Here is a 26,442-nt window from a genome sequence, read left to right on the forward strand (position 1 = left end):
CCTCAAATATCTCTAGTAGCACAGGTTCTTTTTATTAGCTATGATTAGTCTGTTTACTCCATCCCCCAGTGCTTACATTTTGATTCATCCCCTGGTTATTAGCTAACTGGACTACTGCAACTCTTTATATAAGAGACTCAGAGTGAAGGATCTAAATTATTTGCAATTAGCTCAAAACACCACCACAAAAATAATTAAGAGGGCAAAAAGATATGATCATGTAATCCCACTCTGGAAAGTTGCACATTGGCTATCACTTTCTTATTGAGTAACATAGAAATTATTGCTACTGGTCTTTAAAATCTGCAGCTCTGGTGAGCTGTGCTTTCTCTCGCATTGTGTGGCATCTTATTTCCCTTCTAGATTGCTCAGATCAAATTGTTTGGTTGTTCCCACATTTACAGAGGTAGTTTATGAGAATACTCAGCACTGTATAATTTCTGTCCAAGGTCCTGAGCTTTGGAATATGCTGCCTAAATATCTAAGACTGCAGTCATCACTTAAACACTTCAAGATGGACTGTAAAACTTTCCTATCTGCAGATACCTTCTACTTGGATGCAAGTTTTGACCACACAGCCTTTAGCCTTATGTGTCGTCCTCCCCCCCCCCCCCCCCCCGGTATCTGGTATTTCATCAGCTTGATGAAAAATATGGTCACATGCATAGTTTACTCTTTGAAAGTGCTTTCGTAAAGTGCAGTGAACACATATGCTTACCCAATATCTTCGTAATGGATTCTAGTGATGGTCCAAGCTGTGATAAATACTGTTGGTGCACCTATTGTCATAAAACAACCTGTGTCAATAAGAAGTGCAGCACCTCAAGAAATCATATTTGTTATGTAGCAAAACATGAATATTTGAACAATCAAAATCTCCTACAGTTAGCTGTTCCTTGTGTTTATTTAAACAACGGTTGTTACAGTATTTGCCACCTATTAAAGTACTAAGAAAACAGAATGGTGCAGTCACATAGCTAAGAATCAGACGAGCTCAATGTAGTGCAGCCATTTCTGTTTCTTTCTTCAGTACAATGCTGATGAGCTGCTCTGTGCAGTACAGTCATGTGGAAGGATGCAATGCACAACAAACAGTAGTCTGCTCACTGGGAGTGTTAATGCTAGCTTAGTGTAACCAGCTCTGCTATTGCAACTTCAAGTTTATGATGGAGATTTTGCAGCTCTTATTGCAAGACCGGTCCCACGGCAGCAGGAGATGATATTCACACATCTATGACTGCTGATGGAGAGGAGGCTGCTCAGCGGAAGATCTTCATTCCCCAGCGGGAATACGGGGGATGACCCACAAAAGCTGACTGTGGGAGACTTGGCAGGTCATATGGATATGTATGTATTTTTTTTTTTTTGGGGAGGGGGGGTGACTGAGGGATGGTGGCATCAGCCTTTGCAGCTGCCCCTTCAAGTTGGTACTTAAGCATGCCTTGGGCAGGTGCAAAAGCTGATTTTTACAAGTTTTTATATCCACTTGTATTTTCCTAAAATGCTGTGATAATTTTAGTTCTTCCCAAACCGTGTCCTATCCATACCCTAACCATGCCTCAAATCTCTGCAAGATATGGATCACCTCATCTAAATATTGGCTTCCTACAATCATTATAAGTACTCGTTTAAAAGTAGTCAGTCACAAATGAGAGATGCTTCTATGATTAAGGTCATAATTTGCTTACAGTGTCATATGTTAAAGCAGATGGGTAATTCTATAAGGAAGGCACTAACATTTCTGTGCCAATGATGTGCATACATGACTACAATAATACCATGAAGGTATGTATGTATATATACACATGCATGTGTAAATGCCACACATCCACCTAAGTGCTATTTTGTAGATACGTTTATTAAAATTTGATATATCATGTATTCCATGCAGCATCTATATAGTATATAATAAAACCAAGGATTAAATAAATTAAAGAGAAAGGAACACTATTGAATGTAAAGGACAGGCAGAACATTCATCCAAAGACATTAATATACCACTTAGAGTGTTGTAGTATTCAACTCCCAATTTATAGGGCAATTCTATGAAGGGAACTCAGCTAAATAGGTAACATAGGGGTTTTTTTTAAACAAAGGTACACTAGCATTTTTAGCACGCGCTAATCAGCACGGCTAAACATTAGACCCTTAGGAATATATGGGTGTCTCTAGCATTTAGTGCATGCTTATTTTTAGCGCATGCTAAAAAAGCTAGCACTCCTTTATAAAAGGACCCCATAGTAAGATAGTAGATGACAGCACATAGAGACTTGTATGGCTCATTCAGTTTGCCCAACAAGATAAAACTCATAGCATGAGGTATGATGTGATACTACAACGATTTGTGTATTAAATGGCAGTATCAAACAGTAAAACTCCTCAAAATTGATGTAACATTGACCTTTTCTGTGCCCATTCTGTGGATTAGGATGAGAGAAGGTAATCCAACAAATAGTTGTCTTTTTAGGATTCAAAATTAACTTACACATAACCAGTCAATGTAATACGCCAGAAAGACAGGTTTGTAAAGGACCAAGGTTAAGCAAAACTGAAGATTTAGTGAAAATCAGTACAATATCATCAGTATAGAAGAAATCTTTTATATTAAAGTCTTGTATTAGGGTAGCCAGTGGGCTCTAGAAAATATTAAAGAGGAGAGGAGACAATATAGAACCTTGAGGAACACTGCACGAAGAGACAGTTCAGCTGACAAAGAGGTAGGAGTGATAACTAAAAAACAATGATCCTTAAGAGGAAAACCAAGTTAAGACTGTGTCAGAAAGACCTATACCCTACAGCCGAGATAACAGAAGTGAGTGATCTACGAAACCAAATGCTGCGGAGATGTTGAGTGAAACTGCTGTGATAATATCTCCAGCATCATGAAATGAATGAAGCTCACTCAAGAAGGGTGTGACAGAGGTTTCAGTGCTATTATGTGCTCGAAATCCTGATCGGTGAGGGTGAAGCACAGAAAGTTCATTCGTTCAAGAAAGAAGGTGATCGAGGACAATTTTTTCTACAAGTTTTGAGGCAAAACATAGATTTGATAATGGTTTGCAATTCTCAGGAAGAGAAGGATCAAGTGAACTTTTTTTTAAGAAGTGGACCAAGGGAACATGCAGTTATAGCATAAATGTGGCACAGTTCTAGCCCTGAGTGAAGGGGGCCAGTAAGTACTCAGAAGGCATCACTCAGATGTCTGCCATCTGCTTGGTCCACTAGCCAGCACTATGTCCACATAACCCTCTAAATGAACATTTTTTTTGGAAAAACGGTACTTGGCCAGTGCCACACAAGAGTGACAGAGGAGGGTAATAAAGTGGGAGTGAGAAAAGGGTTAACAATTTGCAGAACAAACAACTGAGTAACAAAACCCTGTCCTGGAGGAGAGAAGAAAATGTTGGTATCCTGAAGATGAAGGGGAAGGTAAGTGAGGGGGGGGGGGGCACATATTCCCACAGGGAAAACAAATGTGAGCAGGGTCATATAGAACATCCATAAAGGATGTAACCCCCTATCTCCCTACACAACATCCTCTGCTCCTACCATCATGTAAACAGTGTATACAGATCCCAAATAATAGTACAACACATTGAAGCAGATGGACTAAGAGATGCATGTGGGAGAAATGTAGCAGGACAGGTTGCCATATCAATGCACTAGGGCCACATATGCACCAAGGAACTCTCAGAAGACAGCTCTATGAGGCTGAGCCTATATATGATATGGTATGAAACACTCTGCTATCAATCCACAGAGTTCAAGGTAAGACCAGCAAGATTGCAGAAAGGAAACTCTGTGGGGTGAGAGTGACTCAACCTTTCTCTCCTTTTCCACACAGAGAGGACCTGAAGAAGAGGGCCAGGTACATGCGCCACAGGAGACTGGGATAACCCTAGGGTGTCTGTGCCCAGATGGTGGAGGAAGCAGGTCAGTACCAAGCACTCACATATGCCTCCATAATTAGGAAATCCACACACGAATGATGTACCCACAGCTGACTATGCCCTAGCACTAGTTGTAACATATACTTTGATAAGTGACTTACCATAGTGGAAGCCCATATCCAGTGTATGATAGCAGAAAGAACAAGCACACAATATCAAGAAATACTGCTTCTTAACCCATAATTCCCCTCTAGGCTTCCCTTAACAGTCCCCCCCCCAAAAAATAAAAATAACTACCAGGGACACTGATGTTTTTGGACACTATATCATAAGTATTTTTCTGTGTTATGACTAAATTAGAACTGAATTGGCATATGTGGAGTGGCCTCTAATTTGTTTCATCAGCAAGAGATTTTGATGTCATTATTATTTGAATTATACTTCAGTGTTAGCACACTCACATGGTACATTAAAACAAGGTGACTCATCATGGTGTTTGAGTAAAGATATTAATTTACTGCTTGAGCGGTTGAAACTGAACCCCTCCCCCCCCCCCAAATCACACTCTGTGCCCACCCCACCCCAGCGATCACACTCAGCACCCACCCACCACCAGCACCCTCCACCATCACCCGAAGGCCCTCCTGAGGCTACCTTCTCCTGGGGTCTAGTGGCTCTTCGGGGAAAGACTGCTGCAGGAGGTGCCAGTGGCCATTTTTATTTATTTATTTTATTTATTTATCACATTTGTATCCCACCTTTTCCCACTAATTGCAGGCTCAAAGTGGCTTACAATAATACTGTAGTAAGTTACAATGCAAGAAATACAATTTTTCAAATTGAGCAGAATAGAAATAACAGTTGAACAGCGATGGGTATTGAAGTAGGATATAATTAACAATCAGTAGTAAATAAGAAAATAATTAGGTGTAGTTAGAGTCCATTGGATCATTTAATAGTAAGGGAATAATTCTGATTATGTTGAACCTGAGGAATAGGCCTTCTTAAACAATACTGTTTTCAATGATTTCCTAAAGTTTAGGTAGTTCTGGGTAGTTTTTGTTAATTTGGGTAAGGTGTTCCACAGTTGAGTGCCAATGTAAGTGAAGTTTGAGGCATGAATTGATTTATACTTTAAGCCATTACAGTCTGGGTAATGTAAGTTCAGATATGATCGCGAGGAACTGGTTCTGTTTCTGGGTGGTAGATCAACCAGTTCAAGCATGTATTCTGGTACCTCACCGTAGATTATTCTGTGGATTAATGTACATATTGTAAAGGCTATTCGTTCTTTTATAAGGAGCCAATGCAGAATTTCTCTGAGTGGTTTTGCAGATTCAAATTTAGATTTTCCAAATATCAGTCTTGCCGCAGTATTTTGGGCCATTTGTAATTTCTTGAGTAGTTGTTCTTTGCATCCTGCATATATAGCATTGCAGTAATCAGTCTAGCTCAAGACCATAGATTGTATCAAATTGCAGAAGACTTCACAGGGAAAAAAAGGTTTTATTCGTTTGAGTCTCCACATTGAGTAAAACATTTTCTTTGTGGTGTTGGCTACTTGAGTCTCTAGTGTTAATATCGATCTATGGTGATCCCTAGAAGTTTCAAACTATCCGAGATTGGCAATGAAAGGTTGGGGGTATTTAAAGTGGTAGGATTATATTTGTTATATTGAGACGATAAAATGAGACAATGGGTCTTTTCGGCGTTTAGTGTCAGATGGAAGGAATTTGCCCATTTTTCCATTGTGGTCAGTCCAAGAGTAATTTGATTTGTAATTTCATCCAAGTTCTTACTGAAGGGTATATATATTGTTACGTCGTCTGCGTAAATAAAAGGATTTAAGCCCAGTCTGGATAGGGCATTGGAACCAGCATAAGTGAGAGCAGGCGTTCTTACTTATGGTGTTTCCAATGTCAAAATGGCCACCTGGATATCCTGTGGCAGTCTCATGAGGCTGCTGTGGGAAGTCTCGGCAGCAAGAGTGACTGGGGATCACTCTTGCCCTGAAGAGCCACTAGACCAACAGGAGATTTAAAGGTAGGCCTGGGGAAGGCCTTTAAGTGATGGATGGAGCGTGGTATGGGTGGACATGGACACTAAGAGTGATCACAAGGGGGCGGGTGGAGGGAAGGGGTGCCAAAAGTGATCGCAAGGGGGGATGCCAATGTGCTTGTGGGGTAGGGATGAGGGGTTCGGTTTCAGCTGAAACCGAACTGCAAATTTCGGTTGCTGGTTCGGTTTTGGTTGAAACTGAGAATGACTAATATTTAGGAAAGGCCACATATCCAACATCCTGCTTGTTCTCAAAATACACCTCTAGCTGATATCCCCATCATGCTTTCCCCATCTACGATCCTCCCAACTCTCCTCTTCCCCTCCATCGCCTCCTACTCCCATGGCCCTCCCTTCTTCAACTTTTTTGTGCCCCTCTTCCTCCTGGTCTTCCTTCAATCTTCCTACCATCACGTCAATTTCCTCAGCCCTGGCCTCTCTTCGCCCTTCTTCTTCCCCTTCTGATCCTTGTCCCGCATCACTCATGAAGTGCTTGGCCCATCTTCTTATTTCTCACCTGCTATCTTTCATTACTTCCTCTCTTGCATCCAGTATGGTCCCTTCACCCTGGAAGCATGCTATTGTACACCTCCTTCCTTAAGAAACCCCACCTCGACCTTATCTCCCCTGCAAATTTCTGCCCAATTTCCAATCTTCCTATTTTCTCCATAATTTTTGAAAAACTTGTTCACTCACAACTAATTCAACACATTGAACAAAGTAACATTCTTCATCCCTAGCAATCTGGCTTCCGGCACCATCATAGTACTGAGATGCTTCTTGTAGGCTGCTCAATCTTATCTGCACTTCCCTAGACCAACACTTCTCTGTTATCATAGTTTCTCTCGACCTCTCCTCTGTCTTCAACCTGTTTGATCACTTGCTTCTTCTTGACTGCCTTCATTCTATTGGTATCTCTGGCACCGTTCTTTTCTGGTTCTCCAGTTATCTTTCCAACCGTTCCTATTGACTGTTCTTCAACCAATCCTCCACCTCACCCCTCCCTCTCTTTTTCAGCATCCCTCAAGGCTCCATCCTTTCTCATGTTTTAACATCTTTTTTGCCCCACTCCTCACCATTATCCAGCCGGGGCCTGCAAAAGGCAGTTTTGTGGGTCCCGGCACTGAGTACTGGGTGGGATCTGCATAAAATTGAAAACTGGCCTACCACAAGGCTGCCATGAGAGGTTGCAGCAGCCATTTTCAGGAAGCTGCCACTAGGATCAGGAGCAAAGTGGGTCTGCTCCTGCCACACTGGACCACCAGGGAGGACATGTAGACCCTGGGGGGGGATCTTTCTTGACTGATAGGTAGGGGGTGCAGAAAGGAAGGGGGATGTGACTTGTGGGGAGAGGAGGTTTGTGAGGGGACTATACAGCATGTTGGGGGGATGGTAGGGGGTCTTTGGAGATCATCAAGGAAGTGGAAAGGGAATTGGAGGAAAAGGCCAAATTTTAATTTTATGTGGGTCCTTGAGTATTACGTTCAGTTCTGGTCACCATATCTCAAAACAGATAAATTAGAAAAGGTTAAAAGAAGAGCGGCCAAAATGATAAAGGAAAGGCTAAAGAAGTTAGGGCTCTTCAGCTTGGAAAATAGACGGTCCTGTCTGCAGTTCTCTAGGATTCTGGAAAAATTATGAAATTGGAGAAGGACCTCTTCACCACAGGAGTAGCTGTGAAAGGACTTTCAAAGCAAGTTTAGCAGGTAAAATCTCTACAATCTACTTTTGTTCAATATAAGATGATAAGAAATAGGAAGATTGAGAATTTTGAGAACTGTATAAGATCTTTGAATTTAAGGCTGCTGAACTTTCCGTAATTTGGCCCTTTTACTAAGGCGCGGGAGGGCTAACACATGGGTAGCGTGTGCCAAATCAGCACTACTGCTGGGCCTGGTGATAATTCTGAGTTTGGCGCACCTGAGTCGTGCGGTAGAAAATAATTTTCTATTTTCTACCACGGGGGCGTTGCCTGTGGTAATCAGCAGTTGGCTCGTGCTGCATGGTTACAATGCAGGTAGAGCGGGAGCTCTTACTGCTAGGTCAATGGGTGACAGTAAGGGCTCAGGCCGAAAAATAGGCAAGCGCTAGATTTAATTTCAGCGCACGCCCATTTCCTGGTCCATTTTTTTAAAAAGCTTTTTTTCCAAGCCACGGTAAAAAATGGCACAGCGTGTCCCCAAAACACATGCCCACACTACTGCAGGCCAATTTTTACTGTGGCTTAGTAAAAGGACCCCTTAATGACTGTTACATCTAAGGATATATTTTAAAGGTTTCTTAAAGAAGTCTTTAAATATGAAAAATTGGGACTTCTTCCTTTGAATAAAGTATACTATCCACCTTATAATTGAAAGAGAAAAACGCCTAGATTTCGACCCAAGTCGGGAGATAGACGTTTATCTCACAAAAACGAATAAATCGGTATAATGGAAAGCCGATTTTGGACGTTTTCAACTGCACTCCATCGCGGAAGCGTACAAAGTTGACGGGGGCGTGTCGGAGGCGTGGCGAAGGTGGAACTGGGGCGTGGTTATCGGCCGAGGAGAGATGGACGCCTTTCGCTGATAATGGAAAAAAAGTATGCGTTTGTAGCTAGAATTTAGGGCACTTTTCCTGGACCCTGTTTTTTTTCCACGAATAAGGCCCCAAAAAGTGCCCTAAATGACCAGATTACCCCCAGAGGAAATCGGGGATGACCTCCCCTGACTCCCCCAGTGGTCACTAACCCCCTCCCACCACAAAAAATGATGTTTCACAACTTTTTATTTTCACCCTCAAATGTCATACCCACTTCCCTGGCAGCAGTATGCAGGTCCCTGGAGCAGTTGTTAGGGGGTGCAGTGGACTTCAGGCAGGTGGACCCAGGCCCATTCCCCCCTTACCTGTTACAATTGTGCTGCTTAATGCTTAGTCGTCCAACCCCCCCAAACCCACTGTACCCACATGTAGGTGCCCCCCCTTCACCCCTTAGGGCTATATTAATGGTGTAGACTTGTGGGCAGTGGGTTTTGAGGGGGATTTGGGGGGCTCAACACACAAGGGAAGGGTGCTATGCACCTGGGAGCTCTTTTACCTTTTTTTTTGTTTTTGTAAAAGTGCCCCCTAGGGTGCCCGGTTGGTGTCCTGGCATGTGAGGGGGACCAGTGCACTACGAATCCTGGCCCCTCCCACAAACAAATGCCTTGGATTTATTCGTTTTTGAGCTGGGCGCTTTCATTTTCCATTATCACTGAAAAACAAAAACGCCCAGCTCACAAATTGTCGAATAAAACATGGACGTCTATTTTTTTCGAAAATACGGTTTGGTCCGCCCCTTCACGGACCCGTTCTCGGAGATAAACGCCCATGGAGATAGACGTTTTTGTTCAATTATGCCCCTCTATATCTCTTTTGCCTCTAAGAAGCTACATAGCTACTTGTTAAGATCTGAACAAGTTGAGATATCTTCTGATAGTCTGAATTTCATCAGCGGAAGAAACAGTTTCTAGATCCACCCTGTTTGTATTTTTTTTGTATTTTCTCAGGATAGGGAGGCTTTATTGTGATTATCTTTCAAGAAAGTGGACTGTAGCTCTTGGGGGGGGGGGGGGGTAAGTTTTTGATCTTCCTAGATGTATCTAGATGGGCACAGAACAGAAGGAATTAGTTTCTATTATTGCATCAGAGGGTTTTGGCTCTTGGTGCAACATTTCAGTGGCATTATCCTTGTAAATGCTTTGTTAGGGAGTGGAGGAGTAGCCTAGTGGTTAGTGCAGTGGGCTCTGATGCTGCAGAACTGGGTTCAATTCCCACTAGAGCTCCTTGTGACTCTGGGCAAGTCACTTAACCCTCCATTTCCCCAGGTACAAATAAATAGCTGTATATACTATGTAAACTGCTTTGAATGTAATTACAAAAACCATAGAAAGGCAGTATATGAAACCCCATTCCCTTTCCCCCCTTAATATGAATGATGTTAGATATTTACTTTTTGAGCCTTCCCAGCTACAGTTTTTCTTGGAGGGTAAAGGTCCGCATCTGAATGAATGCTAAAATATTACTGTAATTTAGGGCCACAAGTATATATTGGGGTATTTCCCATTCTTTTCCTGAATTGGTATTTGCCTACCTTATTCTAGATTTATCTATTATTGGTCTCCCATGTATGGGCTAGCATATTAGATTGATAATATATTAATTTTCTAGGAAATATGTTTTTGAAAAGAATTAAAAAAAAAAAAGAAAATTACCCCCTAAGACTGTAATTTCATAAAAGGCCGCTTAACTTATGCACTGAGGGCCCCTTTTCCAAAGTGGTGCTAAGCCCAACGTGGGCTTACTGCTCACTACAAAAGGAACTACCGCTAGGCTACCACAGCAGCCTGGCAGTAGTTCCCACCCCCAGCATGCTGTCATATGCAGCGCCAGCGGCGTAACAAGGGTGGGGCGGTGGGTGCAGTCTGCCCCGGGTGCACGCAGCTGGAGGGGTGCAGAGAGTAGCCGCATGCCTGTCGGCTCCGCTGTTTCCTTGCTCCCTCCGCCCCAGAACAGGTTACTTCCTGTTCCGGGGCAGAGGGAGTAGGGAGCCAGCAGAGCCGAGAGCCCCAAGGATGCACCCGGGGGGGGGGGGGGGGGTGCACATCGGCGATCCACCCCTGGTGGCAGCTGACCTAGGATCGTCACTGTCCGGCGCTATAAAAATATATTTTTGTAGTGCTGGTGTGTATCTGGCAGTAATCGCTGCTTCACTTGCTGCACAGCCACTTCTTTAAAAAAAGAAAGACCTACATTTTATCTGCTGCAGTAAAAGGGGGCCTCGGTGCTCATCAAAAACATGTGCCGAAGCCAGCACAGGCCCCCTTTTGCCGCACCTTGGTAAAAGGGGCCCTGAATATGCAAGCTGCACCAATTAAAAATTACCCCATGATTATGTACACACACACATTTACATGTTGTAGTCAGTATACATAAAAAAGTGGGTGGAGCGTGGTGTAGCTATAGAGGGTTGGGGTTAATGGGTGGTGTTGCTATATTATTTAGATTTGGAGGAGTGGTAGGTTGGTTGGGAGGAAGTTGGTTGGTTGGCCAAACACACACATCTTAAAATGTAGGTGTGTAAACACTAACCCTTCCCCAACTCTAGCCTGGAAACACTTCTGTTCAGTTGAGGTGAACCTAAGAGCACACACATTGTTGTATGCACATATATTTATACATATATTAGAAGGGCCTATTTCCTGATAAATACTGTTCTACCCACAGAAATTACTTAAAAAATTATCCTCTAGGAGCTTCCTAGATGACCGAAGCATGCGGACATTAAGCTGGCTGCTCCTGATTTTTCTCTCATAAAAAAGTTGATTTCCTGCATTTATAATGCCTGAGAGAAGGGGGGAAAGTAAGAATTTCCTTACCTAGTACTCCTTCCTCAGTTCAGACTTCTAAGCTTTGGTGCGGAGTCATGTGTCAGGAGAATTCTGGAGGTATCACTGCTGGCTCGAAGAGGCCAATCACAGGTTGGGGAGAGTGTTTCACTCAGTTTGTTGGCCCGTACGCCCCCACTGCCATTAGCACGCAACTCGCCGATGACATAATTTGCTCCCACTGTGCAAGAAGTTGTGGTGCCTTCGGATACTTACTTGGAGGAAGCTGGAATGTTGACATTGGGGGCAGCTCCTCCCTCCCAGGAAAAATATTGAGAGGAGAATTGGAGCAATGAGTCTGGAGCTGCCGAGGCCTGTGGGGTAATTGAGTACCTCTATGGGTTCTAGTGGGTGAGAACAGGATCAAGAAGTGGTAGTGGATGTTCTAGCAGAAATCTGGCAGGCTATCACAAATCTTACAGAAAATACGGAGGAAAGCAGTGGACAGAAACACAATTGGAAGCTGTTGATGAGGAAAATCGAGGAGGGATTTCCAACTTGAAGGGAAAAATAAAGGGTTTGAAGGAAAGGCACTGGACCTACAATATAAGATGGAAAATGTGGCAAATTCTTTACATGCCTGCAATTTGAGATTCTTGAATTTTCCTAAAGCTCAGCTGTTATCAGCTAAAGAACTTTTTAAGATCTACATGCAGGAAATATTGCAGTTGCTCAGAGAGTCCTTGCCTCCGGTGAATAAGATCTACTATCTCCCGTATAAGAAAAGACAATCAGCTGAGGTACTGAGTCAAGCCGGAAACAATGAAGAAGGAGTATCACCTGATAGTTTAAATATTTCAGAGGTCTTGGAAACATCACAAGATATTGTGGACACGAGCAATTCTCTTAGTATCATTTGTATTTGAATCTGATAAAAATTAAGGGGTCGTTTTACTAAGGTGTGCAGAAAAATGGACGAGTGCAGATCCATTTTTCACCACGCCTGTCAAAAAGACCTTTTTTTTGGGCTGAAAATGGACATGAGGCAAAATAAAAATTGGCACGCGTCCATTTGGGGTCTGAGAACTTACCGTCACCCACTGACTTAGCGATGAGGTCTCACGCATTAACCAGGTGGTAATCGTCAGCACGTGTACACTGCCGATTACTGCCTGGTTAGAATCGCGCATTGGAAAATAAAAAATATTTTCCGTTGTGCGTATCGGACGCGTGTAAGAAATGGAATTACCATCCGGGCCATGCGGTAGCCGGGTGGTAGTTCTAAATTGGCGCACGCTGGATGTGGTAGGCACCTATGTGGCTTAGTAAAAGGGCTGTTTTTTTTTTAAAGAAATGGCCGCACAGCAAGTCAAGCACTTGCCGTGTGGCCATTTCAGGGGGCAGCACTTACCGCCACCCACTGAGGTGGCAGTAAGGGCTCCCACACTAGCTCAGCGGTAACCGGGCAGCACACGGCACTGCCCGGTTACTGCTGGGTAAACAACGGCTCTACAAAAATAAATATTTTTTGTAGCGCTGGAAATGGCACTTGCTGGGGGTGGGAACTACCGCCGGGCTACTGCAGTAGCCTGGCGATACTTCCAATTTAGCGAGCGATAAAGCCCGCCCCCTGAGTGACTTATCACGTTCATTAGCAAATGCAACAATAAGGGTAGATCTAGAGGTAATAACATCCTGATATCTTCTAAGAAAGCAGTCAAATCCACATCTGAAGTCACCAATTGAGCTACTTCTTGCTGGTTCACCTGAAGCTTTTTCATAAAAGGTAAATAATAGCCATTATTCAACAAAACAGTTTCAGAAGTCACTAATCCCAAAATCTCGTTGAAATACTTCCTAAGAAGAATTTCAGGAGATAGTAAATACATTGAAAGAAAATCCAAAAATAGCAAATTGCAAACGCTACATGCATTCCTCATCATTTCTAATTTTCAACGAAGAACATGTGAAACTTTTATAAAAGTGACAGAGGTGGCTTGTAATGTAGCAATTTGGACCTGTAAGTCTGAAACTTGTTTGTCCAAAACAACTAAATTAGTGTCTACATTAACTAAATTATCTACCACCTGTTCAAAGAAGGAAACAGTCTGAGTAATGACTGCTTTAAGCATCCCTTCCATATGAGAATTCACAAGCCAAATAACATATACAAATATTAATAGCAATTTTGTGTCTCTTTGAAGACAGATAATATTAGTTTTCACAGCTCTATGGTATCACCATGGAGAATGAGATAACTGTCAAAAGAAATCTATTAATGCTTAAAGACAAGGTTATTAACACATCATTAACTTATTGTTGCAGGTGCTTACAGTGATAACAGTTTGCCATGGGGAGAGACAATAAAAATTAATATGCACATGTTAATCCAATATTCCCATGAGGGCAGACCAAAATCGACTGCCATAGCAGTATGTAGCAACATGGACAGAGACATCAAAGACTGGTGATTCTTTTAATGGACAAAAAGCTGATACTGGTGAGGAAAGGGGAAAACACATTTTAGAAGGGCGTTCTTTGTCTGAGATAATGCAAAGCAAGCTGAAAATGCAGCATGATATGAACTCTAATTCATTGGACTCAGCTGTCCTATGACAGATGCATATCACAGCATACTAATAGATGCAACACAATTATGTGAAGTACAGGAAAGTCAAAAATGTTTGCTTAGAAATATAATGTCACCCATGAGTCTAGATATAAAAATATACAAAAATAAAAAATCCTTTACATATTTTTTTATTTGTACCCTGTGCTTTCCCACTCATGTGGCTTACATAGGGCAATGGAGGGTTAAGTGACTTGCCCAGAGTGACAAGGAGCTGCCTGTGCCTGAAGTGGGAATTGAACTCAATTTCTCAGGACCAAAGTCCACCACCCTAACCACTAGGCCACTCCTCCCCTCCATATGTAGAAATCACTGAAGGTACACATCTTTGTAAAACAATAGGGGTAAACTGACAGAAATCACAACACGCATAACTTTATTAACATAAATTAAAGAAGCAGTTATGGACTGGGGCAGTAAATTAGACATATGCCATCGAGGGGTCCTTTTACACAGCCATGGTAAAAAGTGGCCTACGGTAGTGTGGGCACGTCTTTTGGGTGCGCGCTGGGCCACTTTTTACTGTGGCTGGGGAAAAAGGCCATCTTTTAATGGGCCAGGAAATGGGTGTGCGCAAAAATTAAAACTAACGCACGCCTATTTACAACCTGACTTAGCAGTAAGGGCTCACGTGCTACCCATGTGGTAACCATGCAGTGCGCACCAACGTGGCTGTACTTGTCTTTTTAGGTATAACTTGTCTGGAATGTTTTTACGTTTGGGGAGCGTGCCAGGTGCCCTTGACCTGGATTGGCCACTGTCGGTGACAGGATGCTGGGCTAGATGGACCTTTGGTCTTTCCCAGTATGGCACTACTTATGTACTTATGTACTTATGTACTGCTGATTACCGCTGGGAACGCCCCCATAGTAGAAAGTGGAGGAGTGGCCTAGTGGTTAGGGTGGTGGACTTTGGTCCTGAGGAACTGAGTTTGATTCCCGGCACAGGCAGCTCCTTGTGACTCTGGGCAAATCACTTAACCCTTCATTGCCGCATTGAGCCTGCCATAAGTGGGAAAGCACAGGGTACAAATGTAATATAAATAAATACTGTGGGATTTGGCAAATGCCAAACTCAGAATTACCAGTAGAACCAAACTGGCTTGTGCTATCCACACTTTAGCCCTCCCTCGGCTTTGTAAAAGGGCTCCTGAATTTTTAAATATATACACAGTGCACTCCATTTAAGTGCACATCGGATAAGCGCATGCTCTGTTTAACTGCATGCTGTACTTCGGTCCCGTTTTTGGCGCCATAAATTTCTAAGGGGACAAACTTCGGTTTAGCAGACCACTGATAAGTGCAAGATGTGCTTATATGCATGGTTTAAGACCATTCCTCTGCAGGAAAGACTCCGCATAAGTGCATGCATGGAATATGGAAGCTGATTGGCGCGTGACAACCAACGAGATTTCAAATTTACCGCCCCTTTAGCTGCCACATGCAGAATAAGTGAAAGAATGTTGTTAGAGTGTACACTGGGGTCATCGTCGTTGCGCAACTGTAAGACTTTAACACTGGCTGAATGAATAGAAGTTCTTAAAAAATAAGAAAACAAAGTCAAGCATCTATTGCTAAAGAATATGGTGTCAATCCCAGTCAAATTTCACGTATCCTGAAGCAGAAAGACCAGCTTCTGGAAGACTGGCAAAAAAATACAAATCCACAATGGAAATGAAAATGGGCGGGAAAAGCTGAGGAGGTAGAAGATGCTCTTCTTTGGTGGTTTTCTCAAGTCAGCAGGAGACAGTTTCCTGTCAGTGGTCCACTGTTTATGGAGAAAGCTAATCAGCTAGCTGAAAGTCTTGGCCTAACTGAATTCAAAGCCACTGTTGGATGGTTGGAAAGATGGAAGGAGAGGAACAACATAAAATTCAAGAAACAGCATGGTGAAAAACAAGACGCTGATGACTTTGGTGCTGAAAATTGGGTTGTTTCAGTTCTTCCTACCATCTTGAACGAGTTTGCACCTCATGACATTTTCAATGCTGACAAAAACGGTCTCTACTGGCGAGCGAATCCTGATGGAACACTTGCATTCAAACAAGCCGAAACTACAGGAGGTAAAACGTCAAAGGACCGACTGACGATCCTCCTTTGCTGCAATATGGATGGGAGTGAGAAGTTGGAACCCCTCGTCATTGGAAAGAGCAAACAGCCCCGTTGCTTCAAGAATGTTAAACAACTTCCTGTGTCATACGAGGCTAATGCAAATTCATGGATGACTGGGGAAATTTGGAAGCAGTGGCTAAAGAAGTTAGACACTAGAATGCGGGCACAAAAGCGTCAGATTTTGTTGCTTTGTGATAATTGTGCTGCACACAGTGATGATGTCAGGCTGTCTAACGTCAAGGTGGTCTTCCTGCCACCAAACACTACCTCTCTGATCTAACCTATGGATCAGGGCATAATAGCCAGTTTCAAACAACATTATCGGGCTCTTGTGCTACGTCGTCTGATGAGCGTTATGGATGACCAGACTGGCAAGGATAAACGTGCTGTTGAACTGGCTCGTAATCTATCACTGTTGGATTCCCTACATATGCAGAAAGAAACCTGGAATCATGTTACACAGGCAACTATTGTGAACTGCTACAAGTGGGAAGCTTTGTTAGGGATGTGGAGAGGGACGAAACAGATGCAGCTCTTGCAAACATGTCAGATGAACAGGCTATTGACATCCCAGCCTCTGTTACTGAAGAGAAGTTTCATCACTACGTAGCTGTTGATTATGATCTACAAACAGCTGATGACAGCACTGATGGTGGTTAGGGGTACTATGATTCCATTTCCTGTACTTCAGGATAGATATGGGTTAAGGACGGGTGAGCGCTTTTTTATGGGCAGCTGTATGACTTTATGCGAAGAAAGGTCCTTCCAGATTGGGAACGAGGAGATCATGGTTTGCGGAGTAGGAACAGGGTTAATCTCTAGGTTGTATCAAGCACTGTTATTTAGTAAGCTAATAATTCAACAATATGAAAAGAGGTGGGAGAAATTGCTTGATGCTACTTTATCGACTGTACAGTGGCAAAGAATTTATAAATGGCTTACACGAGTCACTATTGCATCTAATTATACTGAACATGGTTATAAAATGTTATTCCAATGTTATTATACCCCAGCCAGACTGCACAAAATGTTTGGAACTGGGACTGAAGACTGTTGGAGAGTTTGTTCTGTTCAAGGTTCTTTTGTGCATATTTGCTGGTCGTGTACTAAAATTCAGTCTTATTGGATGATGATTGCAATGATGTTTCAAGAGATGATAGGACTTCAGTGTCCTATGAATATCCTGAATTATTTGCTTAATGATTATCCAACTCAATGGGAAGATAATATAGAGCAATTGTTGATGCTGGTGGTGTCAGCAGCTCACCTTTGTGTGGCAGCAGCCTGGTAGAAGCTGGAGCCTCCCAATAAAAAATAAGTGCTACAAAAGCTTCATAACTTGTATTTGATGTCTAAGTTGACTGCTTTGAAATATGATCGGATGGGACATTTTCATGCTACATGGAAACCATATCGCCAGTGGAGAGGTATTTTTTGAGGATCATTGCATTGTTTAGGACATTTATGATTTTTGTTAGAGGAGTAAGTTGGGGTGGGGTGGGGGGAAGGGTGGGGATGCAGATGTTTTTGCTGATCATTCCTTTTGACACTGTGATATTTGCCGATATAGTTAAATTATCTTGTATTTCTTCAATTTTGAATATAGAAAGTTAAAAAAACTGGTTAAAGGATAGAAAACAGAAAGTATTCTCAATGGAGAAGGGTAGTTAGCGGGGTTCCTCAGGAGTCTGTGCTGGGACCACTGCTTTTTAACATATTTATAAATGATCACACGATGGGAGTAACTAGTGAGGTAATTAAATTTGCTGACAACACAAAGTTATTCAAAGTTGTTAAATAGCGAGAGAATTGTGAAAAATTACAAGAGGACCTTACTAGACTGGGAGACTGGGCGTCTAAATGGCAGATGACGTTTAATGTAAGCAAGTGCAATGTGATGCATGTGGGAAAGAGGAACCCGAACTATAGCTACATAATGCAAGGTTCCACGTTAGGAGTTACCGACCAAGAAAGGGATCTTGGCGTCATTGTTGTTGATACGTTGAAATCCTCTGCTCAGTGTGCTGCGGTGGCTAAGAAAGCAAATAGAATGTTAGGTATTATCAGGAAAGGAATGAAAAACAAAAATGAGGATGTTATAATGCCTTTGTATCGGTCCACGGTGCGACCGCAGCTCGAATATTGTGTTCAATTCTGGTCGCCACATCTCAAAAAAAATATAGTGGAATTAGAAAAGGTACAGAGAAGGGCAACAAAAATGATAAAGGGGATGGGACGACTTCCCTATGAGGAAAGGCTGAAGCATCTAGGGATCTTCAGCTTGGAGAAGAGACGGCTAAGGGGAAATATGATAGAGGTCTATAAAATAATGAGTGGAGTCCAATGGATAGACGTAAATCATTTGTTTACCCTTTCCAAAAATACTAGGACTAGGGGGCATGCAATGAAGCTACAAAGCAGTAAATTTAATACGAATCGGAGAAACTTTTTCTTCACTCAACATGTAATTAAATTCTGGAATTCATTGCCAATGTGGTAAAAGTGGTTAACATAGAGGAGTCTAAAACGAGTCTGGATGGCTTCCTAAAGGAAAAATCCATAGACCATTATTAAATTGACTTGGGGAAAATCCACTGCTTATTTCTGGGATAAGCAGCATAAAATGTATTGAGCTTTTCGGATCTTGCTAGGTATTTGTGACCTGGATTGTCCACTGTTGCAAACAGGATGCTGGGCTTGATGGACCTTTTGTCTGTCCCAGTGTGGCAATACTTATATACTTATGTACTCTCTTCATGGCAGCACTGACTGCAAGCACAAACTGAAGTCTCATGTCCTAGCAGTCCCAGGACTTACAAAGACTACTGTCCCTTCTCAGTTCTACTGCCTTTGGATCCTACTCACATTGCTGCTAGCCACTAGAACCACCTTAAGAAAGCACTGCTCTTTCCTAGTGCTATTAAAAAACCACCCCAGTACTCCATAGCCTCCTGCCAGAACAGGAGACAAACTCCCTGAGGCCTGCCACCCTAACCTCTTGCTACTGCCACTTTCTCTTTGCTCACCGTGTCTGATCTACCTCCCATGCATGACCCTCTTCTAGATTTTGACTGCCAGTATTTTTTTTTATTTATCTTTAAATTTATTACATTCATAATAGCCATCATAAATGTACACAAAAGGAAAATTTCCATACAAAGGTAACAATTTTTTCCCCTCATATATTATTTAAAAATAATTGACCTCAAACATGAGGATCCAAGAAAGAAAATAATATAAAAGAAAAAAAGAAAGATCACTTGAATGGAACTAAATCATTCTTACAGAGGGGGGAGGGTCAATCAGTAGTTACAGCCAGTACCGAGATAATTACAGGAAGCTGTTGAAGAGGCTTCTTCATTTGTTCTCTTACCGCCAATAATTCTTGTAGTTTCTTAGGTTCAAAAAAGAGGAAATTATTTGAATCTAAAGAAATAAAACATTTGCAATGGAATCAGACCAGAAAGGTTCCCCCAAGAGCCATCACTCTCGGTTTAAAAGCCAAGAGCGCACGGCGCCTGGCTTGTGTTTCCCTCGAAATGTCAGGGAATATTTTTATCTCAGAACCCAAGAAACTATCAGACATATGGCGAAAATACAACTTCAAAATATTATTCTTATCTAGGTCAAAAGCGAAAGTCACTATGAGAGTAGCCCTATCTGCTACCTCTGACTTCTCCAAAATATCAGTCAAATTCATGTCCACATTCTCAGTCATAGAAGTTTTTTTTAAAAATATAAATCGCTTTTGATACCACTGGATGGTTATCAACGGGAATTTGCAAAATGTCTGAGAAATATCTCTTAAGAAGTTCAGCTGGTGTTTTTGGGAAATTAATCAATCGCAGATTTTTTTTCTTTCAATTGGTTCTCCAAAAATTCCAATTTTTTCGAGGAAACATAATTATCCTTAATTACTAAATTTACTGATTTTTCAGAGATACCATATCAGTATTTAAAGTCTCAAAATTTTTCCCCTGAACTTCCACCTTCGTAGATAGGTTTTGATATAGATTTCTAAACTCACTTGTTTGCTCCTGAGACGTTTTGGACATCTGAAGAAGTGAGTTGTTCACACTCTGCAATGCTTCCCATAAAACGTCTATTGTGACAATTGTAGGCTTCACCAACCTCAACTCCTCGCTGAAAACCGCTCTGGAAATCTTTGGGGAGGGGAGACCACTCTCCAACCCATTGGGCGGTACTTCAACCAGAGTCGATGTTGCACCGGGCCCTCCCTGAGGACTGCCAGTATTTTCTTGTTTACAGGACCCTGGCTGCCTACAGGGCAAACCACTGCCTTGACTTTTTTTTTTAAATCACCTCCCTTTAGCTTAAAGCTGAGAAAGGGGTATAGAAGGAGAATACCAGATAGGAAAGAGGAGATGAAGAGTTGAATGCTGGGAGGAGTTTGGGGGGAGAGGCGAAACAATCCAGTGATACTCCTGCTGGCAGCAGCCCTGTGGGAACATTGCCAGTTGCTGTCTCAGATGACTAAGTCCTGCAGGATGAGATCTAAGGCCCCTGGCCTTCTCCATCTTACTAAGCAAAGGTCTGCAGGCCATGGCCTGGGGAGGAAAGAGAGAATTCCCCTTGCTCAATCAAGGGAAAAGGTCCATAGACTGCGAGTTTCTCCGGCCAAGGACTCAACCATGCCCTATGAAGTCAGGCCCAAAACTCATTCTGCTGCTTCAATCCATCTGCACCATCTGCTGGAGGCAGAGAAATATTGGCAAGTTCCAGGGTTGCATTACCCCTTACTATGTTCTCTGCCTCCATCTACTTCTCTGGACTAGTTTAGCAGGCAATCTGGGGCATATATGCCAGAATATGCACATATAAGCCTAGTGGTGTGCTGGAGCTGGCTCGCAAGAGCCATTTGTTACCTTTTTTAAGAATTTTGGGAGCCATTTGTTAAAGTATCTACTTCAACAACTGGCTACCAAAATTTGAGCTCGGGTAACTCAGGTCCTCTCCTGTTGGTATTGTCTTCCTCCCCTGTGGCTTGCTCAGGCATCTTCTATTCCCACTGTCACTCTCCATGCAGCATCTCTGTGCACTCTCTCTCTCTCTCTCTTTGTCCTCCCCCCAAAAACCTCCTTGCCTCTGCTTCTAAGTTCTGCCGCTGCCGTGATTAATATTTGTTAAGCAGTGCTGGCACATGTGAGTAAGAGCAGGATGCTTCAAGCCAATCCCAGGGGCCTTCCTTCAGCCCTCAGGAGTGGGACTAGCTGAAGGAAGGTCCCCGGGATTGACTGAAGCAGCCTGCTCATGCTGATGTGTGCCAGCACTGCTTAAAAAATTAATTGTGGTGGCAGCAGAACTTAGAAGAGGCAAGGAGGTATGGGGGGGGGGGGGAGGACAAGGAGAGAGCAGAGAAAAGATGCTTTGGGGGGGGGGGGCAATAAGGGAGACAGATACTGCATCATGGGGCAACAAGGGAGACAAACAGCCAGTCAGGTACTGCATGGGGGGAGGAAGAGGGGCAAGGGAGGAACAGATGTGCTGCATCAAGAGAGGCAGGGAGGGAGAGAGGTATTGTATGGGGGGGGGGGGGGCAAAGAAGGAGAGAGGTGCTGCATTGGGGGAGTGGGCAAGAACACAAGGGAGACAGATACTGAATGAGGGCAAGGAGGGAGAAAGGTGCTGCATCAGGAGGGGTAGGAAGGGACAGAGGTGCTGCATCAGGAAGGGCAGGGAGGAAGAAATGTACTATATAGGGGAGGGGCAAGGAAGAAGAGAGGTGCTGGACAGGGAGGTTAGGTAGGGAAGAAAGAGATTCAATGAGGGGAATGAGGAAGAGAGAGGACAGGGAAAGGGAAAAAGGTGCTGGACTTGGGGGAGGGTGGATTGGATGGGCAAGAAAGGAGAACGGTTCCAGGTCCTGCAGGGAAATAAGGAAGAGGGAGAGATGGTGGCCCTGCAAAAGGGAGACAGAACAGGAGGAAGGGAAGAGAGAGGAACAGTTGCTGGACCCCTGGGTGGGGGGCAGGGGGAGGGAAGAGAGAGTGAGAGATGCTGGCATGTGGTGGGGGCACAGGGACACAAAAGATTTATGTTGTACAGGGTAAGAATAGGGACGCAGAGATGGGAGATGCTCGATATGGATGGAAGACAGGGGTGATGCTGGGACAGATAGAGATGCAGAGATAAGATGGATGGTGAACATGAAGAGAAAGGAAGTGACAAATGGACAAGGAGACTCTGGCAAAACAGTTAAGAGAAGAAAAAGGAAAGCAGAAAACAGAGACTGGGACCAACACAATAAGAAAAATAAAATGACCAGACAACAAAGGTAGAAAAAAGAATTTTATTTTCTATTTATTTATTAGAAAATGTCAGTTTTTGGAATGTGCATTTGCCACAACTGGTTTTAGATATGGCTGCCTGGGGCTCATGAGAAAAACCACACTCATTGGCCTTCAATCTCCAGCATAGTGGTGGTAAATGTCCAACTTTGAGAAGGGCCTCCTTTGGCATCTCTGAACTCCTTTACCTTTGTTGGCAGGGATACCGAGCCCTGCCAGCCAACTAAATGGGCTGCCACTGCTTGTTTCTGGCTCTGAGACGCATGACAGGACTTCTTGTGCAAGTATGTGTGAGAATTCCTGACATGCTGCTCAGAACCAGAAACAAGCAGTGGGAGCAGGTAGTCCATTTATTTGGCTGGTGGGGCTCAGAATCCCTACCAGCAAAGGTATGCCTAGTGTGCCTGCACGGGGGGGGGGGGGGGGGGGGGGGGAGGGGAGAGAGAGGAATGCATTGCCCCCCTAGTCCACCCCACGCTCCCCTTAATTGCTGGGCAGGCTATGCCTGGAGAGGGAGCCCGTTGTTAAAAATTTGCCAGCACACCACTGTATACACCTCTTGTAAAATTATCCTACATATAGATGTCTTCAGTGCAGATGTGTCCTAGGGTGGGCTTTGGGCAGAGCACAGGTGGTATCATGATTATGTGCATACTTTATAAAATACATATGCTCGTGTGTACTATATGTGCAAACATTTACACCTGCTCCTGAGCAGATGTAAATGCCACAAATTTGATTTTAGTTACAGCTACAGAAAATGCAGTAGCTAAGAGCTCTTACCTACCGCATTTTCCGCTCATGTATTTTGTGGAAGCCTCTCCTAAAGAAGCGGTCTGGCTTTCATGTGGAAAGATAAGTGTTTAATAGCGGGTGCTAGGACAATTTATAAAATTTGAAAGATAAATAACAGTTGATTATAAAAATAAAAATAATGGGGGGTCACGTGATGCTCTAGGAAGAGAAAGACGTGTTCCCGCGTCCTCCTAGGCCCCGACGACAATAATTATAACTAAGCACTGAAAAAAGAAACAAAAGAACGCAGAGAAGCGCAAAGGCAGAGGATAAACATATGGAAAGATATCTAAACTCGCCACAACCAGCTATGACGAGCAGGTCCGTGAAAAAAGAAAGAGAAAAACTGAAAGCGGCAAGCAGCGTGGAAGAGAGCCAGAAAGCAGACAGTAGCGGCTCGTTCACAGAGGAGCAATTAAGACAATTAACAGCAGCTGTGAGTGTTGCGTTGGACCAGAAATTAGAAAAATTATACGCACAAGTGTCTGGCTTGGAATCGCGGACGGCAGATGCAGAGAAAAGGCTGGGGGAGCTCGAGCGTCGAGTATCGGAGGCAGAGGACGTGGCGGGGCCTGGGGCGCAGAAAGCGGACAAAATGGCCGCCGCATTGACAACCTTACAGGCCAAAGTTGACGACCTAGAAAACAGGTCGCGGCGAGGAAATCTGAGAATTGTGGGGCTCCCCGAAACAGTGTCAGATAACATGCTATCGTCAGCTCTGGAAAAATGGTTGACAGAGGAATTTGCACTCTCAGATCATTCGGGGGAAACTGTGCTTAGAGAGAGCGCACCGAATTGGCAAAAAACAGGAAGGGAAACAGACCCCAAGAACAGTGATCATTAAAATACATAATTATGTACATAAGGATGAAATTTTACGGGGCTCCCGACTTAAACGGAATGAGCTGAGATATGATGGGCACCAATTACGAATTTTCCAGGACTATTCTATGGCCCTACAAGAAAAACGCCGGCGGTTCACGCCACTCTGTCAGCAGCTGCACGAGGCACAGGTGCCGTTCATGCTGATTTACCCTGCAATATTGAAATTAAAGGTTGAAGGACGATGGAAGCAATTCACAGACATTGCAGATGCGCAAAAGCAAGTACAGGCACTGGTGGTATCGAGAAAGAGTCCGGAGCAGACAGAGGAGAAGTAACATAAGCGGGCGACAGCTTTTAAAAAGGTATAATTTAAAGGTTATCCAATGAGGCCTTGATTAGATATTTCACACAAGCGGAATCAGTGCTTGATTAATTTAACATATCAGGAAAGGGGCTGGTTGGGAGGACGCGGGAAACCCCAACATCCCACAATACAAATGGGATACAGGGTATTGAGAAAGGGGGGAAGAAAGGGACACTTCAAGGGTACAGGGAACGAGGGGGGGAAGGGAAAAGACAAGAGCAAAAAGACCACGAGTCACATAGGGAGTGGTTGGACACACAGACTACGCAACGCCACAGAAGACGGGAAACAACATGGGAATCCTAGGGGGAGGCTGGGCTCCCTGGGTTTAAAGATGGAAAATAAGATGATTCATTCAATGATATCAAGAAGCAATGGCCAAGCAGATTGATGGGATTACACACATAATATCATGGAATGTATGTGGGATAACTTCCCCGATTAAGAGGACAAAGATCTTAAGTGCGCTTAAACGGCATAAAGTGGGAATAGCATGTATCCAGGAAACTAGATTATCAACAATAGAACTTAAGAAATTACAACGAAATTGGGTGGGAGAGGTTTTCGGTTCCCCAGCAGTAGGAAGACGAGGAGGGGTAGCAATATTAGTACACAAATCAGTAATGGCAAAGGCCAAATTCCTCTTTGCAGATGAAGAGGGACGGTATGTGGGAATTAAATTGAACCTACAAGGGCAGGAATACATGCTACTAGCGGTGTATGCACCGCAGATGGGCGGGAGAGCATTCTTTGCAGACCTGTTTGCGAAGTGCCAGAGCCGGGGACCAGAGCCAATAATTGTAGCAGGGGATATGAACCAGGTTCTAGATCCAGATCTGGATAAAACGGGACCTATACAGAATAAAGATCTGGGGCCGGGAATACTTGAGACCTTTTGCGAGGGCCTGGGGTTGGTAGACCCATGGCGATTAACACACGAGGGAGAGCGTGACTACACGCATACCTCGAGATCACATGGAACACAATCCAGAATCGATTATATTTTGGTGACATCGGAAATATTCTCACGAATTAGAGGAGCGGAGGTAGGCCCGGAAGAGATTTCAGACCATGCCATGATTTGGGTAGACATTGAACCACAACCATATTACCGAGGGCTGGGGGGCTGGCGATTTCCCTCGTATTTACAAACTTCTCCAGAGTTTGTAGAATTCTTGAAAGGCAAGTGGGAGGAATTTGCGCAGCATAATAAAGAACATGTCAGCACACCAGGCCTTTTTTGGTACGCCGCCAAGGCGGTGCTCCGCGGAGAAGTGATAGCCTACGTTTCTAGGAGAAATAGGAAAATAGCGCAAAAAATAATAGATCTAGAACGTAGGGTTAAAATAGCCAAGAGAAGATACACTGAAACCCCTAATAGAGCGCTATTTGACTCTTTGATCTCCACTCGGGTGGAGCTTAATTCATTACTACAAGATAGGTATAATAAGGCCACGCTCACGCGCAAGTATAATTTACAAAGGTTCGGGGATAGACCGGGAGGAATGCTGGCGCGTTTGATAAAAGGCACTCGTAGGCCACATATGATTGCACAGATAAAAACCCCAACAGGTAACCTAACAACAGACCCAGAGCAGATAGCAGAGACCTTTCATAAACATTTCTCCCAGCTTTATGCTGGAGAGAGGGAAAAAACGGAACAACAAGATATGATTAGGACATATTTAGAAAAGTCAAGGCTGCCACAGCTAACAGAAGGTCAGAAAGACACCCTAGACTCCCCACTGGGAGCAAAAGAGGTGCTGAGGGCTATACAGGCATTGAAACTCCATTCCGCCCCAGGTCCAGATGGATTCTCGAGTGAGTTTTATAAGTTGCTCCGGACACAGGTGGTGGGGCCCCTAATGAACTTATATGAGGAGGTGGTGGAGGCAGAGCAGTTCCCAATGCACGCAAATGAAGCATTAATAAGTTTAATTCCAAAACCTGGGCGAGACATGGTAGATCCTGCTGCTTATAGACCCATATCGCTCATAAACGTTGACATAAAGATTCTCTCGAGGATCATGGCTGAACGTCTAGCACAGGTGATACCCTCGATAATCAGGGAGGAACAAGTAGGGTTCGTAAGGGGAAGGCACTCTGTCATCAATGTC

At 43.6% G+C, this 26,442-nt stretch overlaps 1 protein-coding gene across 1 annotated transcript in view; it reads right to left on the reverse strand.

Annotated features, from left to right (window-relative positions):
* VIPR1 (vasoactive intestinal peptide receptor 1) overlaps window positions 1-26,442 on the reverse strand; it is a 598,917-nt gene that overhangs the window by 58,282 nt on the left and 514,193 nt on the right. The window contains exon 8 of the mRNA XM_030197713.1: window positions 719-779. Within this exon, the coding sequence (XP_030053573.1) occupies window positions 719-779 (61 nt within the window). The remainder of the gene's footprint in view (window positions 1-718; window positions 780-26,442) is intronic.

This window comes from Microcaecilia unicolor, chromosome 1 (genome assembly GCF_901765095.1).
Source record: "Microcaecilia unicolor chromosome 1, aMicUni1.1, whole genome shotgun sequence".
NCBI lineage: Eukaryota > Metazoa > Chordata > Amphibia > Gymnophiona > Siphonopidae > Microcaecilia > Microcaecilia unicolor.